This window comes from Arachis hypogaea, chromosome 6 (assembly GCF_003086295.3).
Source record: "Arachis hypogaea cultivar Tifrunner chromosome 6, arahy.Tifrunner.gnm2.J5K5, whole genome shotgun sequence".
In the NCBI taxonomy this organism is placed as follows: domain Eukaryota; kingdom Viridiplantae; phylum Streptophyta; class Magnoliopsida; order Fabales; family Fabaceae; genus Arachis; species Arachis hypogaea.
In genome coordinates this window covers 6,203,058-6,230,427 of record NC_092041.1, presented here as the reverse complement: position 1 = coordinate 6,230,427, position 27,370 = coordinate 6,203,058, and the positions used below count along the sequence as shown (strand labels likewise).

Sequence of the window (27,370 nt, the reverse complement as noted above, 5' to 3'; positions counted from 1 at the left end):
GAATGAAGATCTTTGTGCAAGCAGTAGACTACAGGCTTTGGAAGATCATCCTATAAGGACCACAGTTTCCTACTAACACAAGTGCTGAAGGAGTAGTCACTCTTAAACTAGAAGCAAGCTGGACCGAAGAAGATAGGAAGAAAGTGGAGCTAAATGCCAAGGCCATAAATCTACTCAACTGTGCTATCAACTTCGAGGAGTACCGACGGGTATCACGATGCACAACGACAAAGAAAATCTGGGATAAATTACAAATCACTTATGAAGGAACCACCATTGTAAAGAAGACTCAGATAGACATGTTAAACAGGGAATATGAAATGTTTACAATGAAGGAAGGAGAATCCATTGATGAACTATTCGAACGGTTCAACACCATCACTGTTGGCTTGGATGCTATGGGAGTAACACATTCTGATTCTGTGCTTGTGAGAAGAGTGCAGAGATGTCTCACTAAAGAGTGGGAAACAAAAGCTTTAATTATTTCTGAGAGTAGTAATCTTGATTCCATGACACTTGATGATTTGAGAGGAAACCTTCTTGCTTTTGAAAACACTTATTTGAAAAAAGAGTCAAAAAAAAGGAATTGCATTTTCTTCTGTAACTAACCCTCTGGATGATGAATCCAGTGATAACTCCTCTGAAAATGAATTTGTGTTGTTTGCCAAAAAATCTAGAAAAATGGTAAAGTTCAAAGGCAAAGGCGGCAGCTCAAGAAAAATGAAGAAAGACCTTAGCAAAGTGACTTGTTTCAACTGCAAGGAAATAGGGCATTACAAATCTGATTGTCCTAAGTTAAAAAGGGAGGAGAAGAAAAAAGGAGGAAAGAATAAGGGTCTGATGGCATCATGGGAAGACTTGAAAAATGACTCAGACAGTGATGAAGAATCTGAGACCAAGTCACAGCCTTGCCTCATGGCAAATCATATAGATCAGGTATTTTTTCAAAACCCTGACACTGAAGACCTTCATCTTATGATATATCACCTTTCTGAAAAAATAAGATGTTTTCTGACTGATAATCAAGATCTTGAACAATAAATTTTCATTCTTAAAGATGAAAATGATTTTCTCAAAGAAAAGCTAAGGGAGGCTGAAACTGCTTGTGATCTTGTGGAAGAAAATAAGCAGATGAAAGCTCAACTTAGAAGCTGTGAAAGTGATCACTCTGTAGTTGCATATGTAAACTGTTTTAAAGAAAATGAAGAGTTGCTAAAAAGGGTCAACTAGCCAAATTTACTCAAAGTTCTGAAAATCTAAATCAAATTTTGGCTAGTCAAAAACCACTCTTTGATAAAGCTGGTTTGGGGTTTTATAAATCTGATAGGAAACCTTCTTTTAAAGATAAAGCTTCTTCATCCAATGACACAAGGTTTCAAGATCCCACCTACTTTAACAAAACAGCAACTCCAAGGTTTTGTAGATTGTGTAACCGAAGTGGTCATTTTCCTGTTCAATGTTTCTTTGGTGAAAGAATGATTGGTGATAAAGTTTACAAGGTTGTTTTTTATTACAATGATTTGGGACATAAGAGATGGTTTAACGTGAAAGGATCCAAGAAAATTTGGATACCTAAGGTCACTTGAGCTTACTTTGTACGTATGCCTAGCATCCAAGAGGAAGGAAAATATGTGGTACATGGACAGCGGATGCTCTAGGCATATGATTGGAAAGACAACCTTCTTCATAAAGCTTGATGAATATGATGGAGGACTTGTCACTTTCAGTGATGATGGAAAAGGAAAGATAGTGGCTGTTGGAAAAGTTGGTAAAAACCTTTCATCTTGTATAAATGATGTTCTTCTTGTCAATGGTTTGAAACATAATTTACTTAGTGTAAGTCAATTGTGTGATTTAGGATTTGAAGTAATTTTTAGAAAATTTGTATGCTTGGTTGTTTGTGAAAAAACTGGGGATATTCTTTTTGAAGCTAAGAGATGCAACAATGTGTATGGATTAACTCTTGAGGACTTGAAAGAACAAAATGTAACATGTTTTACATCTCTTGAATCTGAAAAATGGCTATGGCATAGAAAGTTGGGTCATGCTAGCATGTACTAAATTTCTAAGCTAGTGAAGAAAAATCTGGTTAGAGAAATTCCTAAAATTAAATTTGATAAGGATCTTACTTGTGATGCTTGTCAATTAGGCAAACAAGTCAAATCCTCTTTTAAACCAAAAGATGGAATTTCAACCAAAAGGCCATTAGAGATGTTACACATTGATCGTTTTGGTCCAACTAGAACACAAAGTCTAGGAGGTAAACACTATGGTTTGGTAGTGGTAGATGATTACTCTAGATTTGGTTGGGCATTTTTTCTTGCTCATAAAAATGATGCTTTCCATGCTTTCTCAACCCTTTGCAAGAAAATTCAAAATGAAAAAGATTTAAAAGTAGCTCATTTGAGAAGTGATCACGGAAAAGAATTTGAAAACCAAGACTTTGAAAAATTCTGTGATGACTTTGGAATTTCTCATAATTTTTCATGCCCTAGAACACCTCAACAAAATGGGGTTGTTGAAAGAAGGAATAGAAGCCTTCAAGAAATGACTAGGGCTATGTTATGTGAGAATGAAGTTCCTAAATTTCTATGGGCTGAAGCTGTAAATACAGCATGTTATATTTTGAATAGGACAATAATTAGAAAAGGGTTGAAAAGAACTCCTTATGAGCTATGGAAAGGAACCCCTCCAAATCTTAAGTACTTTCATGTTTTTGGATGCAAATGTTTTATGCTTAATAACAAAGAAAATCTTGGTAAGTTTGATCCAAAATCTTATGAAGGAATGTTTGTTGGATATTCCACCACTAGCAAAGCCTATAGAATTTACCTTAAAGAACATAGAACCATAGAGGAATCCATACATGTTACTTTTTGTGATTCTAACTTAATTCCCAGTACTATGATAGAGAGTGATTCAGATTGTGAAGGAGCTGGAACAAGCAAAGAAAATCCCAAGTCTGCCCAAATTGAAGAATCTGCTAGTCCAGAATTGTCTCGTCAGATTGGAGGAGACATTTCCATTTTGTCTCCTAAGATAGCACGAGAAAGTGAAACAGTAAGACCAACAGAAACTCATCAAAGCTCAACACCACAAAGGAAGCCTAGAGAATGGAAGTCTATGAGGGGTTATCCTCATGACTTCATAATTGGTGATCCCTCCCAAGGAGTGACAACAAGATCCTCAACCAAAAGACAATCCGAACCAAGCAACTTTGCATTTTTGTCACAAATGGAGCCCAATAATGTGAAGAAAGCTCTTGAAGATCCATCATGAGTCAAGGCCATGCAAGAGGAACTCACTCAATTCGACAAAAATGAGGTTTGGACATTAGTACCTCATCCGGATGGTAAGAAAGTTACGGGTACTAAGTGGGTGTTTAAAAATAAACTTGGTGAGGATGGACAAGTTGTTCGTAATAAGGCTAGATTAGTGGCCCGAGGTTACGATCAAGAAGAGGGAATAGATTTTGATGCGTCTTTTGCTCCGGTAGCTAGAATGGAAGCAATTAGGTTGCTTCTTGCCTATGCTGCCCATAAGGGTTTCAAAATGTTTCAAATGGATGTCAAATGTGCTTTCCTTAATGGCTTTATTGATAGAGAAGTGTATGTGGCCCAACCCCCCAGTTTTGAACATAAAGATTTTCCAAATCATGTTTTCAAACTTTCAAAGGCTCTTTATGGCCTTAGGCAAGCTCCAAGAGCTTGGTATGAAAGGCTTAGTGCCTTCCTATTAGAAAATCAATTTCAAAAGGGTACCACAGACATGACTTTATTTATTAAAGTATCTAATGATTATATTCTTCTAGTTCAAATTTATGTGGATGACATTGTGTTTGGTTCGGCCAATGAATCCTTGTGTGAAGAGTTTGGAAAACTCATGACTAGTGAGTTTGAGATGAGTTTAATGGGAGAGCTTACTTTCTTTCTTGGCCTCCAAATTAAACAAACTCCTAATGGTACTTTTATTCACCAAGAAAAGTATGCAAAAGAACTTATCAAAAAATTTGGCCTAGAAAATTCTAAACCAACGGGAACACCAATGCATCCAAACAATAAACTTGAAAAGGATGATAATGGCAAAGATGTGGATGAAACACGGTATAGGGGAATGATTGGTTCATTAATGTATCTTACCTCCTCTAGACCGGATATTGTTCAAAGTGTGAGTGTATGTTCAAGATTTCAATCTCACCCAAAAGAATCTCATCTTTCGGCTGTTAAACGCATCATTAGATATATTAAGGGAACATGTGATTATGGTTTGTGGTATCCAAAATCTGATGATTTTTGTGCAGTAAGATTTTGTGATGCAGATTATGCTAGAGATAGAGTGGATAGAAGGAGCACCTCCAGCATGTGTTGCTTCCTTAGAAGCTCACTCAACATGTGGTCAAGCAAAAAATAAGCCACAGTAGCTCTATCCATAGCTGAAGCTGAATACATATCCGTTTCTGCATGTTGCTCTCAATTAATTTGGTTAAAAACACAGTTGGAAGATTACAAATTAAAAATCAATAGTATACCATTATTTTGTGATAACATGAGTGCTATAAATATTTCAAAAAATTCTGTTTTGCACTCAAGAACAAAGCACATTGAAATCAAATATCATTTTATTAGAGAACATGTGCAAAAGGGTACTATTGATATTCAATTTGTAAAATCTGAAGATCAACTTGCTGACATTTTTACAAAACCCCTCTATGAAGATAGATTCTGCTCTCTAAGAAAAAGTTTGGGAATGTTTGATTTAAGTTCTGTTGAAAATCTGTGAAATTCTAATTATGTTTGGTTTTGTCTCGTAGGAAAGCAGGAGACAAATTTCAGGATGTGTTGAACGGGCCATGATACAGGGGGAGACTGAACTGAAGTTAATTATTTTGGGCCCCACCAAATCTCTTTGACCTCACTCTGACCCGTTTCTCATTTTTTTAAATTATACTTTTTGGAAGTTGTCAAATCAAATCTTTATCCTTCCTCCATCCCTTGATTCTAGGAACTATTTTCACTTGTCTTGAATTAGTATGGACTGCATTGTTTTTTCCTCATTTTTTGCAGGGTCCTTCCTTGATGACAAAAGGGGGAGGAAAAAAAAGAAAGGCTAAATTGAAACTGTTATGTTTCAGGCTGAATTGAAACTGTTATGTTTCATTGATTTGTTGTGCTGTTTTGCAGACCTGTTTTGCTCTGTTTTATGCTTTGATCTGGCTCTGTTTTGAGCATTTTGTGTTAGTAGATTGATTTCGAGTTGAGCTTTGATTGTCATTTGCTCAAATGCATGTGTGCTGACTGCACCATTGTGTTTTGGTGAAAAATAAATACTTTGCATTTTGTATGTTGTTTTCATTTATTTTGCTATGCCCCTTGATGCCAAAAGGGGGAGAAAGTGCTGAAAATTGAAATTAACAAAACAGGGATGAAATTCTTGTTTGGATTCATGACCTCCCTCGTTTTAAGTTTCAATATTTTGTTATGTGTTTGATGTTAATAACGCATCTGATTGATGCTTGCTGTTTTGAGTTGATGATTGAAGCTTTGAAGTTTGAAATTTAATTTTATCTTGGTAAAATGTTTACTGTGTTGAATTTGACTTACCTTGATAAAATGATTGCTGTTTTGAATTGTCCTTGGCAGTTCCTTTACACTGTAATATAAACATGAAGTTTGAAAATTGCTATGGTTTGAAAGGATCAATCTTGATTAAAAATATTTTCCTTACCATAATTACTTTGCTCTGATTTGTTGATTGGAAAATGTTTTTAAAACATATTGAATAGCAATTTATTTTTCAAAAATATTTTGGTTGATTGTTTTTATGGATTGAGCAGAAAATCAAATTATTGATAACAAATGAATTTTGATTATCATTCAACTCTGCTCATAAATCAAGCATTTAGCATCATGTAATAAATATGCTAAATAACATTGTTATTTGAAACTTGATTAAAATTGTTACAGGTTAGTGCTTCCCTTAGTAAAAACAATATATATTAAAGGGGAGCTATGTGACAATTAGAAAGGAGGAGAAATTCAAATTCAAAGGGAGTATTCTTTACTCAATCTTTAAATTTCTTTCCATTTCAATTTTAATAATATTTATCATCAAGGGGGAGATTGATGAGTTTGGAAAACTCTAATTTAATTTTGATGATGAACAAACATTATTGAAATATTTAATTACAAAATTATTAAATTGATTTTCACTTAACATATGTTAATTAATAATTTTGTGATGCAGGTTTTTAATTGGGCCGGAAAATAAAATGTTGCTAGCCCAAATTAAAACCAACAATCAGCCTTGCTACATGTTTTCTATTATGTGGCTGAATTGTTGTATTAATGGGCCAAGCTCAATGTTGTTGCAACCAAGCCCATATTTAATTTTGATGAAAGTTTTCTATGCTTGATCTGAAATCAAATTCATCAGGAAAGCAAATGTTATAAATGGGCCAATTTTTATTGAACTTCAACATTAATCCCATATCAAACCAAAGATCCAATGCTTGGTCCGATACATAATGAAAGAAAGCAAATTGGCTCCATGCTTTCTAACGGATTCCATTTCTTGTTAAGAGATGGATTTCAAATTTAATTTGCTAGCATTGAAAACATGAGAGAGAATTTGACTTTGATTTGATGGGAATCATTATGCTTCACGCTACTCCACCTAAGGGAAGTAAAAGCAACATTTTCTCAATTGATTTTGTTTACTTCATTAAATTGCTTTTCTTCCAAGATTGTTTCTTCTCTCTCATCTCTTTCTTCTCTTCGGACAATACCCAGAAAACCATGGAAGCAAAAATGAGCTACCAAAAGGAAGAGAAGGCTCGCCTAAAGACCATCATGATGGCAAGAAAACATAACAAAAGAAAAGTATGCTGTGACTGAGATTATCACCAAAAGTGGTAAGATTGGGTGAGGTAATCTCGGATCCTTCATACTCAAAAAGAAAGAAGGAGATTCGGCCAGCAAGGAGGAGATTCTTAGAGGCATGGCTTGTCTCTAATTCTGCTCAACCACCACAGGAAGTAGCTAGAGTGGCGAAGTGATGGAAGAGGCAGAGATTGGAGCAGATGAAGTCATCATCATCATGAAGCATCAAGGGCCAGAAATCCATCTTGGAGAGCAAGCCAAGGATGGAGCGCTCGGATTGATGAAGAGTGATGACCAAGAAAGAACTAGAGGTACTTGCATGTTGGGTTTTGCATGAGTTTCCTCTTCTCTCCCTATGGCCGAACCGGTTCTGTTTTGAAGGAAAGGAAGTTAAGCTTGGTTTTGTTTCAACTGTGAAGGCTTCTCTTCTCTATAAAAGGGGTGAACAGTCACGGTTTGATTCAAGGAAAGAAAGTGAGAGTGCAAGGCACAGAAGTCTCATAGCTACCTAAACTTACAGATTTTCTTCTCCTTCAATGTATTCTGTTTTGTAATTTTTCTGTTTAATTTTGTCATGTCTTGAGTCTCATGGAAAAAGGCAAACAGTGAGGTTTGTATGAAAAAGCCATAGAGCAGAAAAAGGCAGAGAGTGCAAAATTAAAAGAAAAAAACCATAGATGTCCTTAGAGTTCCTTTGTTCATCTATGTTGTGTTTCATGATTCTGTGGGAATCCCCTTGTAAGTTGGGTTATCACTTTACACTTTGTAATTTGGATGATTATAGTGAAATTCCATCATTGTTGTGATGGAGACTGGATGTAGGCTGCATTGCACTTAGCAGCTGAACCAGGATATATCTGGGTGTAATCTTCTCTCTCTGCTTCTTCATTTCTGTTTCTACTACATGTGAGCTAAAATAAAAAATATCTCGTGCTAAGTGACGAGACAAAAGTAAAAAGTCTCGTGGCTTGGGACGAGACAAAAACAGAAAAGTCTCCTCAAAGACCAGAAAGTGTAATCAAGAAAAAGGGGGCTAAGATTCAACCTCCCATTCTCTTAGCCACTGAAACCATCATAAGAAAATCTTCTTAGGATCATGGCAATAAAACAAAAAAATTATAAATTTTTTTTGAAATAACTATAACTTTTTCTCTAAGTCTAACTCTTTGCCTTTTTTCACTCAATGGCTTTTCCTTAAAAATCTCACCATTTTACCTTTTACCGTACTATTGAAATACAGAAAGGCTAGACTGAAAAAAAGAGATACTCAATGAAATCCATGAAAAAGAAGAATAAATAGCTCACTGAACTATGAAAATCCAAACGTAATGCTCTATCTCCTTTATTCAATCCTTGACCGTTCACCCCTTTTAATAGAGGAGTGAAGTTTCATAAAATTGAATCTTGTTTCAGCACTTGTTAGTCTTCTTCTCCAAGAACCAGTAGTAGCATCGGCGTGACAGAGGAGAGAAAAGGTAGAAGTACTGACCAAATCAAACATGCAACTATACCTTCAATATTCTCTTTCAACCTTTTTCATCTTGCCTCTTGAATTAGAACCGTGTATTTTTGCTTCGGCTCCAAATCAAATTATTGAGCGTTGATTCACAGTAGAGTACCATCATCTTCAACATTTTTAATTTTCTACTTCTATATGTACAAAGAGATGATTTTTTTTTGTCGAGATTCAATTAAGCACGAATGCAAAACTTCTTTTTTGTGATATTGTCTTTTGTCCTAACCTTCTTGACCTTCTCTTCTTACTTGAAATTGGAAATCTTCTTTTTTTTTAATCTTTGATTTTGTCCTAATTACATAATTTTTTTCTTTTTTCTTAATTCAAAGAGTTCACTTGATGTGAAAGAGAAGAGAGAAAAGAGAAAAGAGAAAAGAGAAAAGAGAGTTTTGATTTTGGTGATGTAAAGTGAATTGGTTCAAATGAAATAAAATTAAATTTCATTAGTTTGTACTTAAGAGAATGAGTTTGGGAATGGATCACTATTTGGGCTTGACTATGGATATGGGCTCACTTTCTTTCTTTCCTTATGCTTGCTTTTCTGATAAAAATATTTGTGATAGTAGTAAATAAGTCTTGGACCATAATTATGTGTGTGGGCTAGATGTCATTTAGTCTTGTTTTATTTTTTATTGGGCCAATTTCAATTATATTCCTACATACTAAACAGAACAAATCACACAAACAATTGAATAATAATTTAATAATATTCAATATAAAAAAATAATCTAATAATATTTATTCATTATCTTAACAATTATTTTAATTCTTTAAACTTAACGCATAAACTTTTTAAATTCTTAATTTTGTAAACTTTTTTTATCTACTGAACTTAATCTTATTTATTCTTTATCAATTTTTTTGCTAAATAAAGACATTTAAATATTCGATAATTATTATAATTTTTAATATTTATTATTTTAATTATAACTTTAAATATTTTAATAGTTTATATATTTCAAATTTTTTACCACTGTAATAATAAAAAATTAATACTTTTTTAAGAAAAAGACTAATATTTAAAAAATATATATAACTTTAATATTGTTAATTCTAATTGATAGTTTTACAATTCTAATAATTTATGAAAAAATACGATACAATTTTTAAATTATTGAATTTAATAGTAAGTTTAATTTTAATTATTTGAAATGAGATTTTGAAAAATACTCTAAAAGTGGATTTATACCCAAATTATTTAAATAATTATTTTTTTTATCTAATAAATTTTTGCTCCTCCAAAAATGATGTTCAAGCTCCGCCCCTTCTCGCAAGGAATTGAATACTCGGATTGCATATATATCATATGAAATCAAATTTCTAGCTATTAACAAAGTACATATCATAATATCATTTATTTATGTACTTAGCTGTGTATCAAATATATATATATATATATATATATATATATATATATCACTTTTATTTAAATTTTCGATAAATAATCGCGAAAGCACTCTCACGTTAACAATGTTGGAGATACATACTTGTTCAATTCGATCTCATAACACAAAACAGAATTGCATTAAAAATAGAGGTTTTTTTAAGTACTCACAAGGTAAAATATTTTACTTTACACCATCGTCAATTATATCTGTTCTTATTTTAAATAATTATATACGTGATTAATATAAAAAATAATTATATTTATTAACGTAATATTACATAATTGAATACACATATATACTGTTTTATATTGTGAGTAAATTAGGATTAAATTTTTAAAAATAAATATATTTTATGAATAATGATTTCTTAGACACGCACTAGTGATGAATTCTGATTCAAAGGAACTATAGAGTGGTGGCTGGAACTCTTTGACCTGAAAGACAGGGAAGAAGAAATGTTCACGGACTGCTTCTCTTATTTGGTAAATTTGCAAGGCAAGAAACTTATTAATATAAATAAAGACGCTTGTAGATCGAGACTTCACCACAAGTCCACAACAAATTGTTTCTGTTGAAATAACTTCAGTAGAAGAGTTCTCAAATAGGAGTTCTCTTTAATTTCTTTATATTTCTTCTCTTTTGGTTGTTTTCCTACTTTTCAGAACCACATTGTATCCAATTATTCATTGAATCAAGTATACATTTGAAATAAATAAAATATTTTAATTTTATTTGTCATGCATGAAGCATACAAAAAAAATTTTAGAGATAAATATAAATTATGTGTTCTCTCTTCTTTTTTTTTTTTTTTTTTTTTGGTTGATGATAGCGCTCTCTCGCTCTCTCTCTCTCGAGCATATGCCATCTGAACTATCGTTGATTGGCAGATTTTTTTTTTAGTTAAGTAAATTGGAACTCCCAATTTTAGGAAACAGGAATCACAACACACCTATACTAAACACTCACTTACACAACATTTGAGGGTTTATATTTAACATTTGATGCACTCTACAGTTTGAACTTTAGTGCAGCATATTAAGAGATATATAGTTTAACCAATTGAGCTACGTTTTAGCTGCGTGGTTGGCCGGTTGTTCCTCCAACAACTCTTCATGATTTTTATTTTATTTTTTGTTCAGGAACAACTCTTCTTGATTGGATTTTTTATTTTATCAATCGGGCTAGACTTGGTTATACTGTGGTAGTTAGGCAAAGCTTATTAAGACGTGACATGATAACCAATAGTCCAATACTACTCTGCAAGGCCCAACTCAAAGTCCAATAAGAAATTACATCTTTTGTGAAGGTCCATACTTCCATTTGATCCACATTCATTTTACCATCTTATTATACGTGCGCGCGTAAAAGAAAAAACATGGTCTGACCACAGTACAAAAGTTTTTTATTAATAATCAGCAAATATTCACTGAAAACAAGGTTTTTTTTTTTTTAAGTTAGGAATGAACTATAGCAAGTGAGTATAGAAAGGTTATTGTTACGGTGGGTAACCGGAGATTAATAGAATGGATGACGTTGGTTGGCCCAAAGGTGTGGAGGAAGAGATTTCCGAATGAATGTGCAACTCGGGTGACTCCGTCCGACTTGTTTGTACGAGGAGAGGGGGTGGTACCTGAGAGGTGTTAGTGTATTTATAGTGGTGAGCCAATAACCACCGTTGGAGTAGTGCCGTATCTTTTGGGTGTTAACCGTCCCTTTATCTTAGAGAGGTTAAGATATGGCTTGATGAAGCGGATAGAGAGATTTTAGGGGCGGTTACTCATTTGAATGAGTGTTTATCTGCCAGCTAATCTCATGTCCGACTTCTTTAGCGTAAGTCGTAGTCGACACCGACTTCTTATATGAAGGTCGGTGCTTAGCTAGGCTTAATCCTTCGGATTAGGCCTTTTATTTGGGCCTGGGCTTTTATCATTGGGCCAGGGTAGGAACAGTGCCCCTACTTGAACCCAAGATCTCTTTAGGGCTTGGGTTCAAGTATTTAACTCGGGTTCGTAGCCGACTTTCTTGGAGAAAATACGGGTTTTTAAACCGACGTGATTTTCGCGACCTTTTGTTTCTGACAGTTACGTCTATTCAAGCGTCGTGTCCGTTAGGGATGCGCTTAGGGATTGATGGCTTTGGTAACGGTGCACTCTCATTAATGACTGCTCCGTTTTTACCATTATGCCCCTTAGCATGTTTATAAATACTTTCCCTCTCTTTCATTTTTCCGTTTCTGCAATCTTTCAAATTTCTTCTTTCTTTGTTCGTGCTGCATTCTTTCGTTTGGAGACTTCTGCTTCTTCCAACCTTCACTTTCGGATAAAGGTTAGTTTTTCTTCTTTCACGACATGCCTTGTGTTTGCATGCTTTTGTTTTGTGGGTAGATAGGTTGGTCTGTAGATTTTGGCTTCGTATCTTCTCCCTTTAGAGACCGTGTTTTTTTATTTTTCTTTTCTTTTTTCTTTTTGTAGGTTTCTGTCACCTTTCATAAGAAAAAAGAAAATGGCTTCCGTAGATGTTCTTTCTCAGTGGGTTGATGTCACGGTCTTAGGGGAGGAACCCTTGGTCGACGCTGAGTTTATTACTCATCTTCGTACTCACCACAGGATTTGTACTTCGGAGGAGGACGAGCCTAAATATGAGTTGCTTGTTCCCGGTTCAGAGGACCGAGTTTGTCATGGGAGAGCCAACGAAATGGCTCCCCATTTCTTCTTTATGTATGAGTGCATGATCACCCGTCTGGGCGTCTTTCTGCCCTTTTCAGATTTTGAGATGTCTGTTTTGCAGCATTGTCGGGTTGCCCCTACCCAGCTTCATCCCAACTCTTGGGGTTTCTTGAAAATTTACCAATTTATTAGCCATGCTCTGGATTTCCCGACTTCTCTGAAAATCTTTTTCCATCTTTTTCATATGACCAAGCCTTTTAGTGGGCTGAACAATAAACAACAATGGGTTTCCTTCCGAGCCATACAAGGTCGGAGGATTTTTACCCTTTTTGATGAATCTTTTCATGACTTTAAAAATTTCTTTTTCAAAGTGCAAGATGTAGAGGGTCATCACCCCTTTTTTCTGGATGATAATTCTTCTCCTCGCTTTCCTTTATACTGGCTGGAGGCCTCCCCTTGTGAGAAATATGGTCTGGATGACCTGGATGAAGTAGAGGCTGCCGTCGTGGGGTTCCTCCGAGAAGTGTGGGGGAGGGCCCCATATTTGGATACTAAAAAGTTTCTCCAAGGGTCTCCGACCTTTATCCAATCACAGCTAGGTAGTTTTTCCTGGTCTGTTAGATTCCCGACTTGTTAACTGATCATTCCGACTTGTTTGATTCTTTAGCTATTGTTTTCTTTTTCAGAAATGGCAAAGACAAACGCTCAAGAATCTTTCCAGAGGGTCCAGGAGGCTAAAGCTAAGTCTCGCGCTCGGTCTGGTGGTGCCAGGGTTATCTCTCCTCCTCCTCCTCCTCGGAATGTTGGGACTCTTTCTAATCCCATGGTGATTTCTTCTTCAGCTCCCTCTCAGCCGCCCTCCGTCGTCCGACCTTCTCCTGATCCCAAGAAGCGCAAGACCTTAGAGTCTGGCTCTTCTGGGGAGGTTAAAGCGGATGCTCTTGCATTCGTCCGAAAGAATATCTATCCTCATGCTCGTATAGGCATGGATGATATGTCTGTTCGGGGCCACCTTACCACTATGATCGAGGAGAGTCTCAAAGCGGCGGGGGTCTGTGGCAAGCTCTTGGATATCTTTGAGAGGGCCCCTCTCAGCTCTTTAGGGACGACCTCGAGGGTCGAGGAGCTGGAAGGAAGGCTTCGCGCATATCAAGAGCATGAGGGAGAGTTGAGGAAGGAAATTGCGAAGCTGAGGGAGGAGAGAGATACCCTCCGGGAGAAAGGGAAGGCTTTGCAGGCCCAATGCAACATGGAGATGGATTTGAGGAAAACGGCGCAGGCCAGCTATCAAAGCTTATTCAAAGATCTTGTGTTTATGAAGACTGACCTGTTGAATTCTCGGAAAGCATATGAGGAGTTGGAGGACTCCATTGCCGATGGTGCCGAGGAGTCTTGGAGGATCTTCCTGGAGCAGGTCAGAGTTATTGCTCCTGACTTGGATCTTTCTCCTTTACATCCTGACAAAGTTGTCATTGATGGTGCCATCGTAGATCCTCCTGCCCCCGTAATTGTTTCTGAATCAGAGTTCAAGACTCGGGGGCAGAGGATTATTGAGTCTCCTCCTCGCTCTAAAGATGCTCCAAGTACTTCAATGGTTCCTCCGATCTCTTCATCTCCCATGGATGCTTCTGGTGGCGCTCCTCCCGATTCTGGTGGTGGTGACCCGTCTGCTGTGAAAAAATGATCTTTGGCTATTTGGGGGTCCGGCCTGTGGGCCCCCCAAAACTCTTTATTTATTTATTCTTAGTTGTGTAATTTGAACAATTTCTTCTGGCCTTCCCAGGCCGTAAACAAAATATTTTAAAAGTACCCCTTTTTGATGAGGGTTTTTAAGTTAACAAAATGGATACCCTTTTGGGATAAGGGTTTGGATTGCCTTATGCATGCATGCTTTTTGATTTTTTGATGTTCCCTTGATCTTTTCTTGCAAACCTTCCCTTTTGGCTTGTTTGTTTTTTTGAGCTTCTTGTTTAAGGACCTTTGGGACAGCCTTTAAACCTTTCCTAAGTTTTCCAATCTCTTTTTGTTATCCCCTATACTCAACTTTGTTTTAGCGAGTTCTTATGACTTAGGTTATTTTTGCGATACGTTTCTCTTATACTCGGTTCTTCGCTCCGATTCACGGGTCGGAGTATTTCCGAGCTTTTCTACTCGGGTTCTCATTCCGACTTATGAGTCGGATTGTCCCCGAGTTTTCACGTTCAACTCATATAACCTCTTTACACCGACTTGTACCTCGTCGTTTTATCCTGACGACCATCTAGGTCGGTTCATGGGATTTTCACGTTTTGTCGAGCTTAAGTCGGCGCGTTTAGTAGAAAGACTTAGAAAAATAAAAAAGGATTTTATAAGAGATATTGTAGATGAAAAAGATCTTTATTAATTGGGAGGTACCTTCTTGCTACTAAGGGTCTTAATAGCCTATTTTCCCTTAGCCTCTACTATGATGCCTCGTTAAAAACCCTTCTCCAGAAAAAACCCTTTTGGGAAAAAATCATGAAGTTGGGAAAAGAGTACATCAAGGAGTAGAGTTCGCTTTTAACTGTAGTACCTTTTCATATTACAAGCATGCCACGACCTTGGTAACTCAGTGCCGTTCAGGTCGGTTACTTTATAATAACCTTTTCCTAAAACTTCATTGACTTTGTATGGTCCCTTCCAATTTGCGGCGAGCTTTCCTTCTCCTGATTTGTTGACTTCAATGTCGTTTCTGATTAAGACCAAGTCATCCGGGGCAAATGTTCTTCGAATGACTTTTTTGTTGTACCTTGTAGTCATCCTTTGTTTCAATGCCGCTTCTCTTATCTGGGCATCTTCTCGGACTTTGGGGAGCAAGTCGAGCTCCTCTTTGTGTCCTCGTACGTTTCCGACCTCGTCATGGAGAATTACTCTTGGGCTTTGCTCATTGATTTCTATTGGTATCATGGCTTCTACGCCATAGACTAGTCGGAAAGGTGTTTCTCCCGTGGCGGATTGGGGGGTTGTCCTATAAGCCCATAGCACCTGAGGGAGCTCTTCAGCCCAAGCTCCTTTTGCCTCGTGCAGTCTCTTCTTTAGTCCTGCCAGTATGACTTTGTTAGCTGCCTCGGCTTGCCCATTGGCTTGTGGGTGCTCTACCGAGGTGAACTGATGTTTGATTTTCATACTGGCTACTAAGCTTCTAAAGGTGGCGTCGGTGAATTGGGTTCCATTGTCTATAGTAATGGAATAAGGTATCCCATATCTTGTGATGATATTTTTGTAGAGGAACCTGCGACTTCTTTGAGCGGTGATGGTGGCCAATGGTTCTGCTTCTATCCACTTTGTGAAGTAATCTATCCCCACTATCAGGTATTTGACTTGTCCTGGCGCTTGGGGAAAAGGACCTAACAAATCTATTCCCCATTTTGCAAAACGCCATGGAGAAGTGATACTGATGAGCTCTTCTGGTGGAGCTACGTGGAAATTTGCATGTATCTGACATGGTTGACACTTTTTCACAAATTCTGTGGCGTCTTTCTGCAAGGTCGGCCAGTAGAATCCAGCTCGGATTACTTTCCTGGCTAGTGACCTTGCTCCGCGATGATTTCCGCAGATCCCACTATGTACTTCCTCCAATACTTCGGCGGTTCTTGAGGTCGGTACGCATTTTAACAATGGTGTCGATATCCCCCTTCTGTAGAGGATATTTCTCACCAAGGTGTAGTGTTGTGCTTCCCTTCGGATCTTTTTAGCTTCTTTTTCCTCTTCAGGGAGGATGTCGAATTTCATGTATTCGACTAGGGGGTTCATCCATCCGAGGTCTAGACCGATTACCTCCAGTACCTCTTGCTTATCTTCTGTTTTTTCTACCGAGGGCTCTTGGAGGGTTTCTTGAATCAGGCTTCTGTTGTTCCCTCCTGGTTTGGTACTTGCTAACTTGGATAGGGCATCCGCTCTGCTATTTAGATCCCGAGTTATGTGTTTGACCTCGGTTTCTGCAAAGCGCCCAAGGTGTTCCAAAGTTTTTTCCAAGTACCTCTTCATATTAGGGTCCTTTGCCTGATATTTTCCGCTTATTTGGGAGGTCACCACCTGTGAGTCGCTGTATATCATCACCTTTGTAGCACCGATTTCTTCTGCCAACTTTAGTCCAGCGATCAAGGCTTCATATTCTGCCTGATTATTTGAAGCCGGAAATTCAAATTTTAAGGAGACCTCTATCTGGGTTCCACTTTCATCTACCAATATTATGCATGCGCCGCTTCCCGTTTTGTTGGAGGATCCGTCTACATAGAGTTCCCATGTAGTCGGTTTTTCCTCTTGATCCCCTACGTATTCTGCCACGAAGTCGGCGAGGCACTGGGCTTTAATTGCTGTCCGAGTTTCATATCTCAAATCGAACTCGGAGAGCTCTATTGCCCATTGGACCATTCTCCCTGCAACATCCGTCTTTTGGAGGATTTGCTTCATGGGTTGGTTCGTACGAACTCTTATTCTGTGAGCTTGAAAGTAAGGTCGTAGCCTTCGTGAGGCTATTACTAAGGAGTAGGCAAACTTTTCTAGTTTGTGGTACCTTAGTTCAGGGCCTTGTAGAACCTTACTGATGAAGTAGACTGGATGTTGTCCAACCTCGTCTTCTTTTATCAGGGCTGACGAGACAGCCCCGTTTGCTACGGATAAGTACAGAACGAGGTCTTTCCCCGGTACTGGTCGGGTTAGGATAGGAGGTTGGCTTAAAAACTTTTTGAACTCTTGGAACGCCTCCTCGCATTCCGGAGTCCATTCGAATTGGCGTCCCTTTCTTAATAAGGAAAATAGTGGGAGGGATTTTAGCGCTGATCCTGCCAAAAATCTGGAGAGGGCTGCAAGTCGGCCATTGAGCTGCTGGACTTCTCTCAAACAAGTTGGACTTCTCATTTCTAGGATGGCTCTACACTTATCGGGATTCGCTTCAATCCCTCTTTATGTTAGCATAAACCCTAGAAACTTTCCTGCCTCCACCGCGAAGGCGCACTTTGCGGGATTTAGTCTCATCCCATGCAGCCTTATGGTATCAAAGACTTGTGAGAGGTTAGACAAGAGGTCGACTTCCTTCTGGGTTTTTACCAGCATGTCGTCGACGTATACTTCCATTAGGGTCTCTAGGTGAGGGGAAAACACTTTATTCATCAACCTTTGATATGTGGCTCCTGCATTCTTCAATCCGAATGGCATGACCACGTAGCAGAAATTAGCTCTGGGTGTGATGAATGACGTTTTCTCCTGGTCTGGCTCATACATCGGGATTTGATTATATCCCGAGTAGGCGTCCATGAACGATAAGTATTGGTACCCCGAGCTGGAATCCACTAGGGTATCAATACTTGGCAAGGGATAAGGGTCCTTGGGACATGCCTTATTTAAGTCGGTATAGTCGACACACATTCTCCATTTGCCATTCTGTTTTTTGACTAGCACTACATTGGCTAGCCATGTTGGGTACTTGACTTCTCTGATAAAGCCGGCTTCCAAGAGCGCCTGTACTTGCTCTTCTACTATTAGGGCTCGTTCTGGGCCGAGCTTGCGTCTTCTTTGTTGTACAGGTCGGGACCCTGGGTAGACCGAGAGCTTGTGGGACATGAGCTCGGGGTCAATCCCAGGCATGTCAGAGGCCTTCCAGGCGACACTACAACAAACAAGGCTTTTCACAACGGTAAAAAACCGTTGTCGTAGATTGAAAAACCGTTCCCAAAACTTTAGGCAACGCTTTGGCAACGGTTTTTGACCTGTGGTATATGCGGCCGTTGCCAATGCTCAAAGCCAACGGTTTTTTACCTAAGGCAACGGTAACAGAAAAACCGTTGCCACAGTTAGTGGCATAGACAACGGTTTTGACGAAAAATTTTAGACAACGGTTTTGATCCATTACTCAACAAGCAACGGTTTCTAACCGTTCCTATTAACATGACAACGGTTTAAAATCGTAACTGGATAGGCAACGGTTTTAAACTGTTGTGGTTTTATTATTCACATAGCCAACGGTTTTAAACCGTTACCGTTGGCTCCAGGTTTTGGCAACGGTTTTAAAACCGTTGCCAGTTTATAGCCATCTAGGACAACGGTTTTAAAGCGTTACTGTTGATGTCGTTTTCAGCAACGGTTTTAATACCATTGCCATTTTATAGTCATCTAAAACAACGATTTTAAAGCGTTACCTTTGGTGTCGTGTTTTGGCAACGGTTTTAACACCATTGTCTTTTGTAACTATTAACAACGATTTTTTTGTGATATATAATTTTTTATTTACAATAGTTTTCTCGTGAATGAACTTAATTTCAATTTCTTTTAGATTATTTAATGTCAATAAATAATCTAAACTATTTGAATGAAGTCACTAAAGAAAAAAAATTGAACATTTCCCATCAAATTTATAAAAATTGTTGTAAGATCCACAATATCATCTAAGTTTGCAAAAAATATAATAACAAAAGAATGTGAGAGTGTTTATTGAAACACTAAACTGGAAGCTTTATTATAATGTGATAGACTAATTCCGGCCAAGAGACCCTCACTCTTCATCAATTGTTGCCAACATTAGTAGCATCCTCTCCAGTAGTCAGTGATGGAACCTGCAGCAGCTTCAACCAGATGGAGAATAATAATAGTAGCTATTGCAACATAGCTCCAACATCCACAACACAATCACCCAATAATTCCAGCAACATAAGCGGCCTCTAGTTCACCATATGGGTTATTGTGACCTATATCACATGCTTTCTTCTTCACACTTGATGCAAATACGCTCTGAAATTGATCTTGGAGAGGCTTCCATGGATCTTAAATACTCTGAAGATGGATTAGGCAACTATGTTAATGAATTAAACTCTAAATTTAATAATTATGGATGATGTATTGTTACCTGTTTCCTCAAGTTTCTGTGCACTAATTCTGTCTAAGAGGGACATTTCTTCATCATATTTTTGGAACAATGCTGCTTCCTATAAATTCTGAGGCCTCAAGTTTGAACCAGAATCAGCATTTCTTCCTATAAATTCTGAGTCTTGTTCATTCAAGCTCTCTCGGGGGTTGCAAACTCTTCAGAATAAGAACAATGCTGCTTTTTCCGAGTCTCCTCAAACAAAAGGGTTTCCCTGCCATGGATCGAGTCTGCATAGGAAAAAATGAGTAATTGTATGTACCATCAACAACTTCTCCATATCTTGAAATGCCTCCCTCAAACCTTACTCATCAGTAGAATATGAAATACCTGCAACAAAGGAAATGTTAATATGTATCTATACATATATCAATATCTATTATATTATTAGTATCAGCTACATTACACCAAAAATAAAACATGATGGATGCAACTTATAAGGTATTTCAAACTTCAATGCACCTCCAATGAACAGTTTTGAGTTTGGAGCAGATGACATGCACCGTATTTCCTGGAGAATAGATGGGGATGGGAGCAATTCTGAACTGATCTGCTTGTTTGCAGCATTTCTGAGTAAATTCCCAATTCAACCAAAGAAAGCCATCGTTGGAACCTGAAGTAAACCGTAAACCTTGATTATTATTATTATGTTCTATATATGGTATTTCAACAACAAAAAACCAGATTGTCGACACATATGAGACGAAAAACAAAGAAGTGCAGAAAGAAAAATTATTTACTTCAGCTTGTTACACTCAAACTATATAAAATCATTTCATTGTTCTTGTCCTAATCAATAACATAAATTCAAAAGCCAGCCATTTTTAACGCTTCATTACCTAACTATTAGTTTCAGAGAGCTATTTATCAATCAAATTTCAAGCTCCTTGATCAAACCCTTGCAATAACCAATGAAATAAAACCAGCAGATTGAAAATCAAAACGAAAAGAGATATATCAATATCATAGGTAGCATAGCAAGATAATTCTCAACTTGTCAAGTGCGGAGATTAAAAAATATAAACAACAATAAATTGAATCGAAAGATGAAGAAAGAACAAGGTGGAGATTAAAAAAATATAAACAAGAGCAGCACAGTGAAGAAGAAAAAGAAGAGAATTGGAGCCTGGGAGAGTACCTTTGTAAAGTGCTAAAACCCTAAGCAGAGATATTTTTAACCTTTGCTGGAAACTGAAATTGAATTGATATCAACCCTACGTGGAGACCTAGGGAAAAGAACCGATATCAACCCTTGATTTTGGTTCGAGAATCTGCAGCCGTCGATGCTCCTCACTTGTCCTATCCTTGTTCTTCTGCTCCTCACTTGTCCTACCCTTGTGGCGATGCTCTCCACTTCCAAAACTGTTTAAATTGCACAGATATCCCCACTCACCAATGGCATTCCCATTCCCGTCATTGTCTTCATCATCTTCATCAACCAAAAAAGTTTCTCGCTCGTCTTCTGCATCTTCTGGTTCAGGAGGGAGCCAGAGAATTCCATTATTCTCAAAATCAACAGGTTCAGCATCAACAATAAAGTTAATAAATTACTAGTGTCACAACAGAATACTAATACACATACATTAGGGAACTTACAAACAGGCCTTCTTTAAGCATTAGTTGCTTTGCAGTTTCTATAGCTTCTTCACTTGATATCTGCCAATTTAAACATATCTCAAGAGTTAACAAAACATAAAATTCATCATTTTTTTAGTCTTATTCCCAATTCAAACATATTGAATGCTCGTGTAACTTTTAGAAATTAAACTAAAGCAACAAATTACCAAATTCAATTCACAAATTGAAATTCAATTAACACACAAATTTTTAGAAATTTCGGCAACATTATGGCAGTAAATAGGACGTTTCTGAATTTAAACAAACAGCAAAATCAACCCATATGAACTCACTAAAATCAAATCAGCACTAATAAAACAGCTCAGAATAAGGCCATCAGCATCACTGCTCAATCAAAACAAGGCATGGAATCAGCCATTAACAAGGATAAAGCAGCACTAAACAGCAAAATCAACCCATATGAACTCACTAAAATCAAATCAGCACTAATAAAACAGCTCAGAATAAGGCCATCATCATCATTGCTCAATCAAAACAAGGCATGAAATCAGCCATTAACAAGGATAAAGCAGCACTAAACAGCAACATCAACCCATATGAACTCACTAAAATCAAATCAGCACTAATAAAACAGCTCAGAATAAGGCCATCATTTGACAACAACAAAGTAAATAGTAGAAATTAAGAATAATATCAGGAGTCTTTAACTCAACTGTAAACGTAAAAGTAACAACAATTGATGGACAAATTGCCAAGAGACAGGAAATCTATAACCTATTTTAACTCAACCCCAAAGCTAGCTCAAAGGCAAAGAATGTCTCACATTTATAAACCACCTAGAAACCTCATCTTTGAATGATGTTGGATTTGTAATGCTGGCAATGTTCATTACCTCACAAAAGTCACCAGAAATCTGCAGAGATTTTGCTTGTAAAGTCGTATGGTACTCACGCAACACACTCTTGCAGACTACAGCATACACATATCAACATGTTCTACCTTACTATCGTAAAATCAACAAGAGGCACAACCAGTCACACATTTAATCTACAACCAAAATCCATTACATATGAAGCATTCAACTATTCGTAATAATCCAGTAAACTTTTCAAGCATTCAAAGTTTAAAATATTTAATTTAATAAAATATTCCCTACCTCGATGTCACAACTCGCGAAAATCACTAAACACAGCAGCTCCATCAGTGGTTCCAATACCAGCTCCCATGGCAGCAGCAGTAGTGATTCTGGGTAGCTCCAGTGCTGGTTCCCGGCGGCTGAGGACTCCGGCAACTTGCAGAACCTAGAGGCGAGGCAGAACAGAGCCGTTTTCCTCAAATCCCAAGTAGCAGCTTCCCTGTTTCCTTTTCCATTCACGTTCCTCTCCATGGCCATGATGAAACAACGAATTGAACGGCGGCGTAGCCAGGATGCAACGGCGGTGGCTCCCTTTCCCTGGCCCCTGACTCATGCGTAGTTCTTTCTCTCCGCAACATGAAAGTGACGGAAATGGAAGCTTCTGTGACAGAAACGAACGCGACGGCGACGGCAGCGGCTCAGCGACCCCTCGACGGCTCCTTCTCCTTTCTCGCACGATGATGGCGACCGCTCAACGGAGGCGACGACGCAGTGGCGTTGGGGGGTTAGCGCGGCTTCTCTTCTCCGTCCCTCACTCTCCCTTTGCGGACTCTCTTTCTCCTTCGGGCTTGGCAACGACGGCGACGGCGGCACCTAACCCGCCGGCGGCGTCCTCTTCTCCTTCCTCCTCTCTTGTCCGTGTGTGTGTATGTGTTACGTTTATGAGTGGGGGTTGTGTGCTCAGTGGGGGGGGTGTTTAGGGTTTTAAATTTTGGAAATTAGGGTTTTTTATTTAATTTGGGAATTTAGTTAGGAATGAGAGATTTTATAAGAGGATATAGATAAAATAGATATATTGATAAAAATGGATGGATAGAATAATAATTTTAAAATCTAATATACTATAATCACCAAAAAAATCTAATATATTATATTAAAATTATTTAAAAATATTATTTATCAATCTATTGCTAAAATTCAAATAATTATTTCTAACAAAAAATATATATTTGTTATAACAAAATAATTATTTATAATAAAAATATATAATATTTATTATAAATTTATTTTAATTTTATTTTTTTCAAAAATAATATTTGCTATATAATAATCAATAATAGATATATAATATTTATTTTAAAATTATTTTAATTTTATTTCTTTATATTAATATTTATTATATATTTATAATAAAAATATATAATATTTATTATAAATTTATTTTAGCCTTATGTGTTCAAAATATAATATTTTTTATATATTATTATGTGTTCAAAATATAATATTTTTTATATATTATTATGTGTTCAAAATATAATATTTTTTATATATTTATAATAATATATAATATTTATAATAAATTTATTTTAGTTTTATTTTTTAAAAATAATATTTGTTATTTATCTATAACAATAGTTTTTGAGTATTTTATAAATTCAGTATTTATAGAAAAAATAGTTTCAATTTATATACTTATTTGAAATTATTTTTATTAGTATTGTTTAATTTGTACAATTATTTAAATAATATTAGAAAATAGTTGTTTCATAAATAATTGTTGTAATGGTTGTAAAACCGTTCTTTAAAATAGTCAAAGAGAACGGTTTTATTTTGTTACTATAGCATAATGAAAAAATGAACTTTAACAACAACACTATAAAAACCGGTGTCTAAGACCATCTAATGGAACGGTTTTAAAGTGTAGCATTTTGGCAACGGTTTTAATGCGTTTCTTTTGTACAATTCTTTAAACAACAATAAAAAACCGTTGTTTAAAGCCAAATCATGGTAACGGTTATAAAACCGTTCTTTAAAATAATCAAAGAGAACGATTTTATTTTATTGCTAGAAATTGATGAAAAACTGAATTTAACAGTAACACTTTAAAAAACCGTTGTCTAAACCTATCTAAGAGAACGGTTTTAAGGCGTTGCGAAATTTGGCGTTGCTAAAGGCCATATTTGTTGTAGTGCGAAGAGGCCGGAATTATCTTTTAGGAGTTCAGCCAGCCCTTGTTTTAGAGTTTCCCCTAGGTTGGCTCCTATATAAGTGTTTTTTCCTTCCTCGTTACCGACCTGTATCTCCTCGGTTCTTCCTCCCGGTTGTGGTCGCAGCTCTTCTCTGGCCCTTGCGCCGCCGAGCTCTATTGTGTGAACTTCTTTGCCCTTTCCTCTCAGATTTAGGCTTTCGTTGTAGCATTTTCTTGCCAACTTTTGATCTCCCCTTACCGTTGCTATTCCCGCTGAGGTCGGGAATTTCATGCAGAGGTGGGGAGTGGATACCACTGCTCCGAGTCGATTAAGGGTAGCTCTGCCGATCAAAGCATTGTATGCTGACCCTACATCTATGACTATGAAGTCTATGCTCAGAGTCTTTGATTTTTTCCCTTTTCCAAAAGTGGTGTGGAGGGGCAAAAATCCCAGTGGTTTTATTGGCGTGTCCCCTAATCCATATAGGGTGTCGGGGTAGGCTCTTAACTCTTTCTCATCTAACCCTAGCTTGTCGAAAGCAGGCTTGAAAAGAATGTCCGCCGAGCTTCCTTGGTCTACTAGGGTTCTGTGGAGATGGGCATTTGCTAGGATCATAGTTATTACCACTGGATCATCATGTCCAGGGATTATTCCTTGCCCATCTTCTTTTGTGAATGAAATGGTAGGAAGGTCGGGTGACTCTTCCCCGACCTGATAGACTCTTTTGAGATGTCTTTTGCGAGAGGATTTGGTGAGTCCCCCTCCCGCAAATCCTCCTGAGATCATATGGATATGTCTCTTTGGGGTCTGCGGTGGTGGGTCTCTTCTATCCCTATCATCTCGCTTTCTCTTTCCATGACTGTCCGACCTTTCTATGAGATATCTATCAAGCCGACCTTCTCTAGCCAACTTTTCTATCACATTCTTGAGGTCGTAGCAGTCGTTTGTGGAGTGACCATATATTTTATGGTACTCGCAGTAATCGCTGCGGCTCCCCCCTTTTTTATTCTTAATGGGTCTAGGGGGTGGCAATCTTTCAGTGTTGCAAATCTCTCTGTATACATCCACTATGGAAACTTTTAGGGGAGTATAAGAGTGATATTTCCTTGGCCTCTCGAGACCGAGTTCTTCCTTTTTCTTAGCTTCCCTTTCCCTCTCTTTAGTTGAGGGAGGGGGTCCAGGTCGCCAACTCAGGTCTCTCAATTTGGCATTTTCCTCCATATTGATGTACTTTTCAGCTCTTTCTTGTACATCACTTAGAGAAACGGGGTGTCTTTTAGATATGGACTGTGAGAAGGGACCTTCTCTGAGCCCATTGACTAACCCCATTATGACTGCCTCTGTGGGCAGGTCTTGGATCTCCAAACAAGCTTTGTTGAACCTTTCCATATAGGCTCGTAGAAATTCTCCGACCTCCTGTTTTATTCCCAGGAGGCTCGGTGCATGTTTCACCTTGTCTCTCTGGATTGAGAACCTCATCAAAAACTTCCTTGAGAGGTCTTCAAAGCTAGTGATCGATCTCGGGGGAAGGCTATCGAACCACTTCATCGCTGCTTTCGATAAAGTGGTCGGGAAAGCTTTGCATCGCGTAGCGTCGGAAGCATCAGCTAGGTACATCCGACTTTTGAAGTTGCTTAGATGATGCTTTGGATCCGTGGTTCCATCATAGAGGTCCATATCTGGGCTTTTGAAGTTTCTCGGAACTTTTGCCCTCATTATGTCCTCGCTGAAAGGATCCTCTTCACCCAAGAGCGGCTCTTCTTGTTCGTCACGGGAGTTGTGACTCTTGAGGGAAGATTCCAGCTTTAAGAGTTTTCTTTCTAACTCTTTTCGCCGTTCCATCTCCTCTTTTAGGTACTTTTCAGTTTCCTTTTGCCGCTCCCGCTCTTGTTCTAACTGTTCCAGGCGGCTGTGGACTAACCCCATGAGTTCAGTTACATGGGATGGTCCTCCTTTTTCTGATTCGCGCCATTCTGAGGAATTTACCTTCGGGTTCTTTACTCCGGAGGTGCCTTCTCTATGCTGATTGTCAACTTCCTGGTGGAGGGCGAGGTCCGCATCGTTATTGCCTGTGTCCAGATTCTCTTGTTCAGAATCTGTCTCCACATGGCCTTCTTCGTGGGATCTGTTCGCCATCGATGGATGATCTCTTGGGTCCCCAGCAACGGCGCCAATGTTACGGTGGGTAACCGGAGATTAATAGAATGGATGACGTTGGTTGGCCCAAAGGTGTGGAGGAAGAGATTTCCGAATGAATGTGCAACTCGGGTGACTCCGTCCGACTTGTTTGTACGAGGAGAGGGGGTGGTACCTGAGGGGTGTCAGTGTATTTATAGTGGTGAGCCAATAACCACCGTTGGAGTAGTGCCGTATCTTTTGGGTGTTAACCGTCCCTTTATCTTAGGGAGGTTAAGATATGGCTTGATGAAGCGGGTAGAGAGATTTTAGGGGCGGTTACTCATTTGAATGAGCGTTTATCTGCCAGCTAATCTCATGTCCGATTTCTTTAGCGTAAGTCGTAGTCGACACCGACTTCTTATATGAAGGTCGGTGCTTAACTAGGGTTAATCCTTCGAATTAGGCCTTTTATTTGGGCCTAGGCTTTTATCATTGGGGCAGGATAGGAACAGTTATGTTATTTAAATTATAGTTCTTTGGCACTGAAAACAAGGTTATTGTTCATAAAAAACTCTTTTAAACTGAAAAAATTAATAAAATTACACTTATATGTTGATTTAAAAGTAATTTAATTTTTTTATTTTATCAAATTTTTCACTTTAAATATTTCTAATCTCCTTTGAAAAAAGGGACAGTATTATTCGGTTGTTAGTAATATAAATTGTCCCGTATGTTGCATTTCTTTTTATGCTACGGGCTTATTCAATAGGGTTTTAACTGATTCTTTTTAGCAAGGCAAACTTGTCCAAATAAAAAAAAATACGTATTTGAAGAATTAAAGTCCAAAAATCGTATTTGAGAAAATAATAAAATTTTTAATTTTATTTTAGAAAAAAAACTTTCTTTTTCTACTTTCCAAATACTTTTAAAATTGATCAAACATTTGAAACTAAAATTATAAACTACTTGCATTAATTACCAATAAGTTTGAATAGGAAACAGAGTATTTTACAGAAAAAAATATATTCAAGGATGCAAAAACTAAGTTATTAAAGAAGAATATGAGCTAGGTGATAATTGTGAATTGAAGTGAGAAGCATCAGAAGGAACACATGCATTATTGGTATCTTAGGAAAGTTCACTTTAGAACCTTTACTTATTACCAAAATACTTGGTCGATCACCAATCCATCATTATCAATCATGTATTGCAAAAGTTGTTCATTCAATAACACTATAGATCGAAAATATGTCTTTACCTTTAAGCATGGCATATCACTAACTGATGATTTTGTTTTTTCTGGT

At 37.5% G+C, this 27,370-nt stretch overlaps 1 protein-coding gene across 8 annotated transcripts; it reads right to left on the bottom strand.

The window, feature by feature from the left end:
* Positions 1-18,783: 18,783 nt before the first annotated feature.
* Positions 18,784-22,801, bottom strand: LOC112695625 (uncharacterized). 8 transcript variants are annotated; one of them, XM_072196603.1, is made up of 6 exons: positions 22,060-22,801; positions 20,922-20,981; positions 20,464-20,796; positions 19,788-19,938; positions 19,308-19,655; positions 18,784-19,234 (listed from the first exon to the last, which is right to left on the bottom strand). In XM_072196603.1, the coding sequence occupies exons 1-3, from the start codon at positions 22,294-22,296 to the stop codon at positions 20,692-20,694; spliced, it is 402 nt and encodes a 133-aa protein (XP_072052704.1). In that variant the 5' UTR covers positions 22,297-22,801; the 3' UTR covers positions 18,784-19,234; positions 19,308-19,655; positions 19,788-19,938; positions 20,464-20,691. The 8 variants fall into 8 exon arrangements, with proteins under 8 accessions (XP_072052704.1, XP_072052705.1, XP_072052710.1 ...); XM_072196604.1 differs by having other exon boundaries at positions 20,165-20,796; positions 22,060-22,796; XM_072196609.1 differs by having other exon boundaries at positions 20,165-20,796; positions 20,908-20,981; positions 22,060-22,790.
* Between the last annotated feature and the right edge of the window lie 4,569 nt (positions 22,802-27,370).

Coding starts and splice junctions, on each gene's coding strand:
- LOC112695625 (XM_072196603.1), bottom strand. CDS start 22,296: ATGGCCATGGAGAGGAACGTGAATGGAAAAGGAAACAGGGAAGCTGCT. Junction 20,982..22,059: donor TCGCGAGTTGTGACATCGAG/GTAGGGAATATT, acceptor TTAAATTGGCAG/ATATCAAGTGAAGAAGCTAT. Junction 20,797..20,921: donor TGCTTAAAGAAGGCCTGTTT/GTAAGTTCCCTA, acceptor CTCCTGAACCAG/AAGATGCAGAAGACGAGCGA.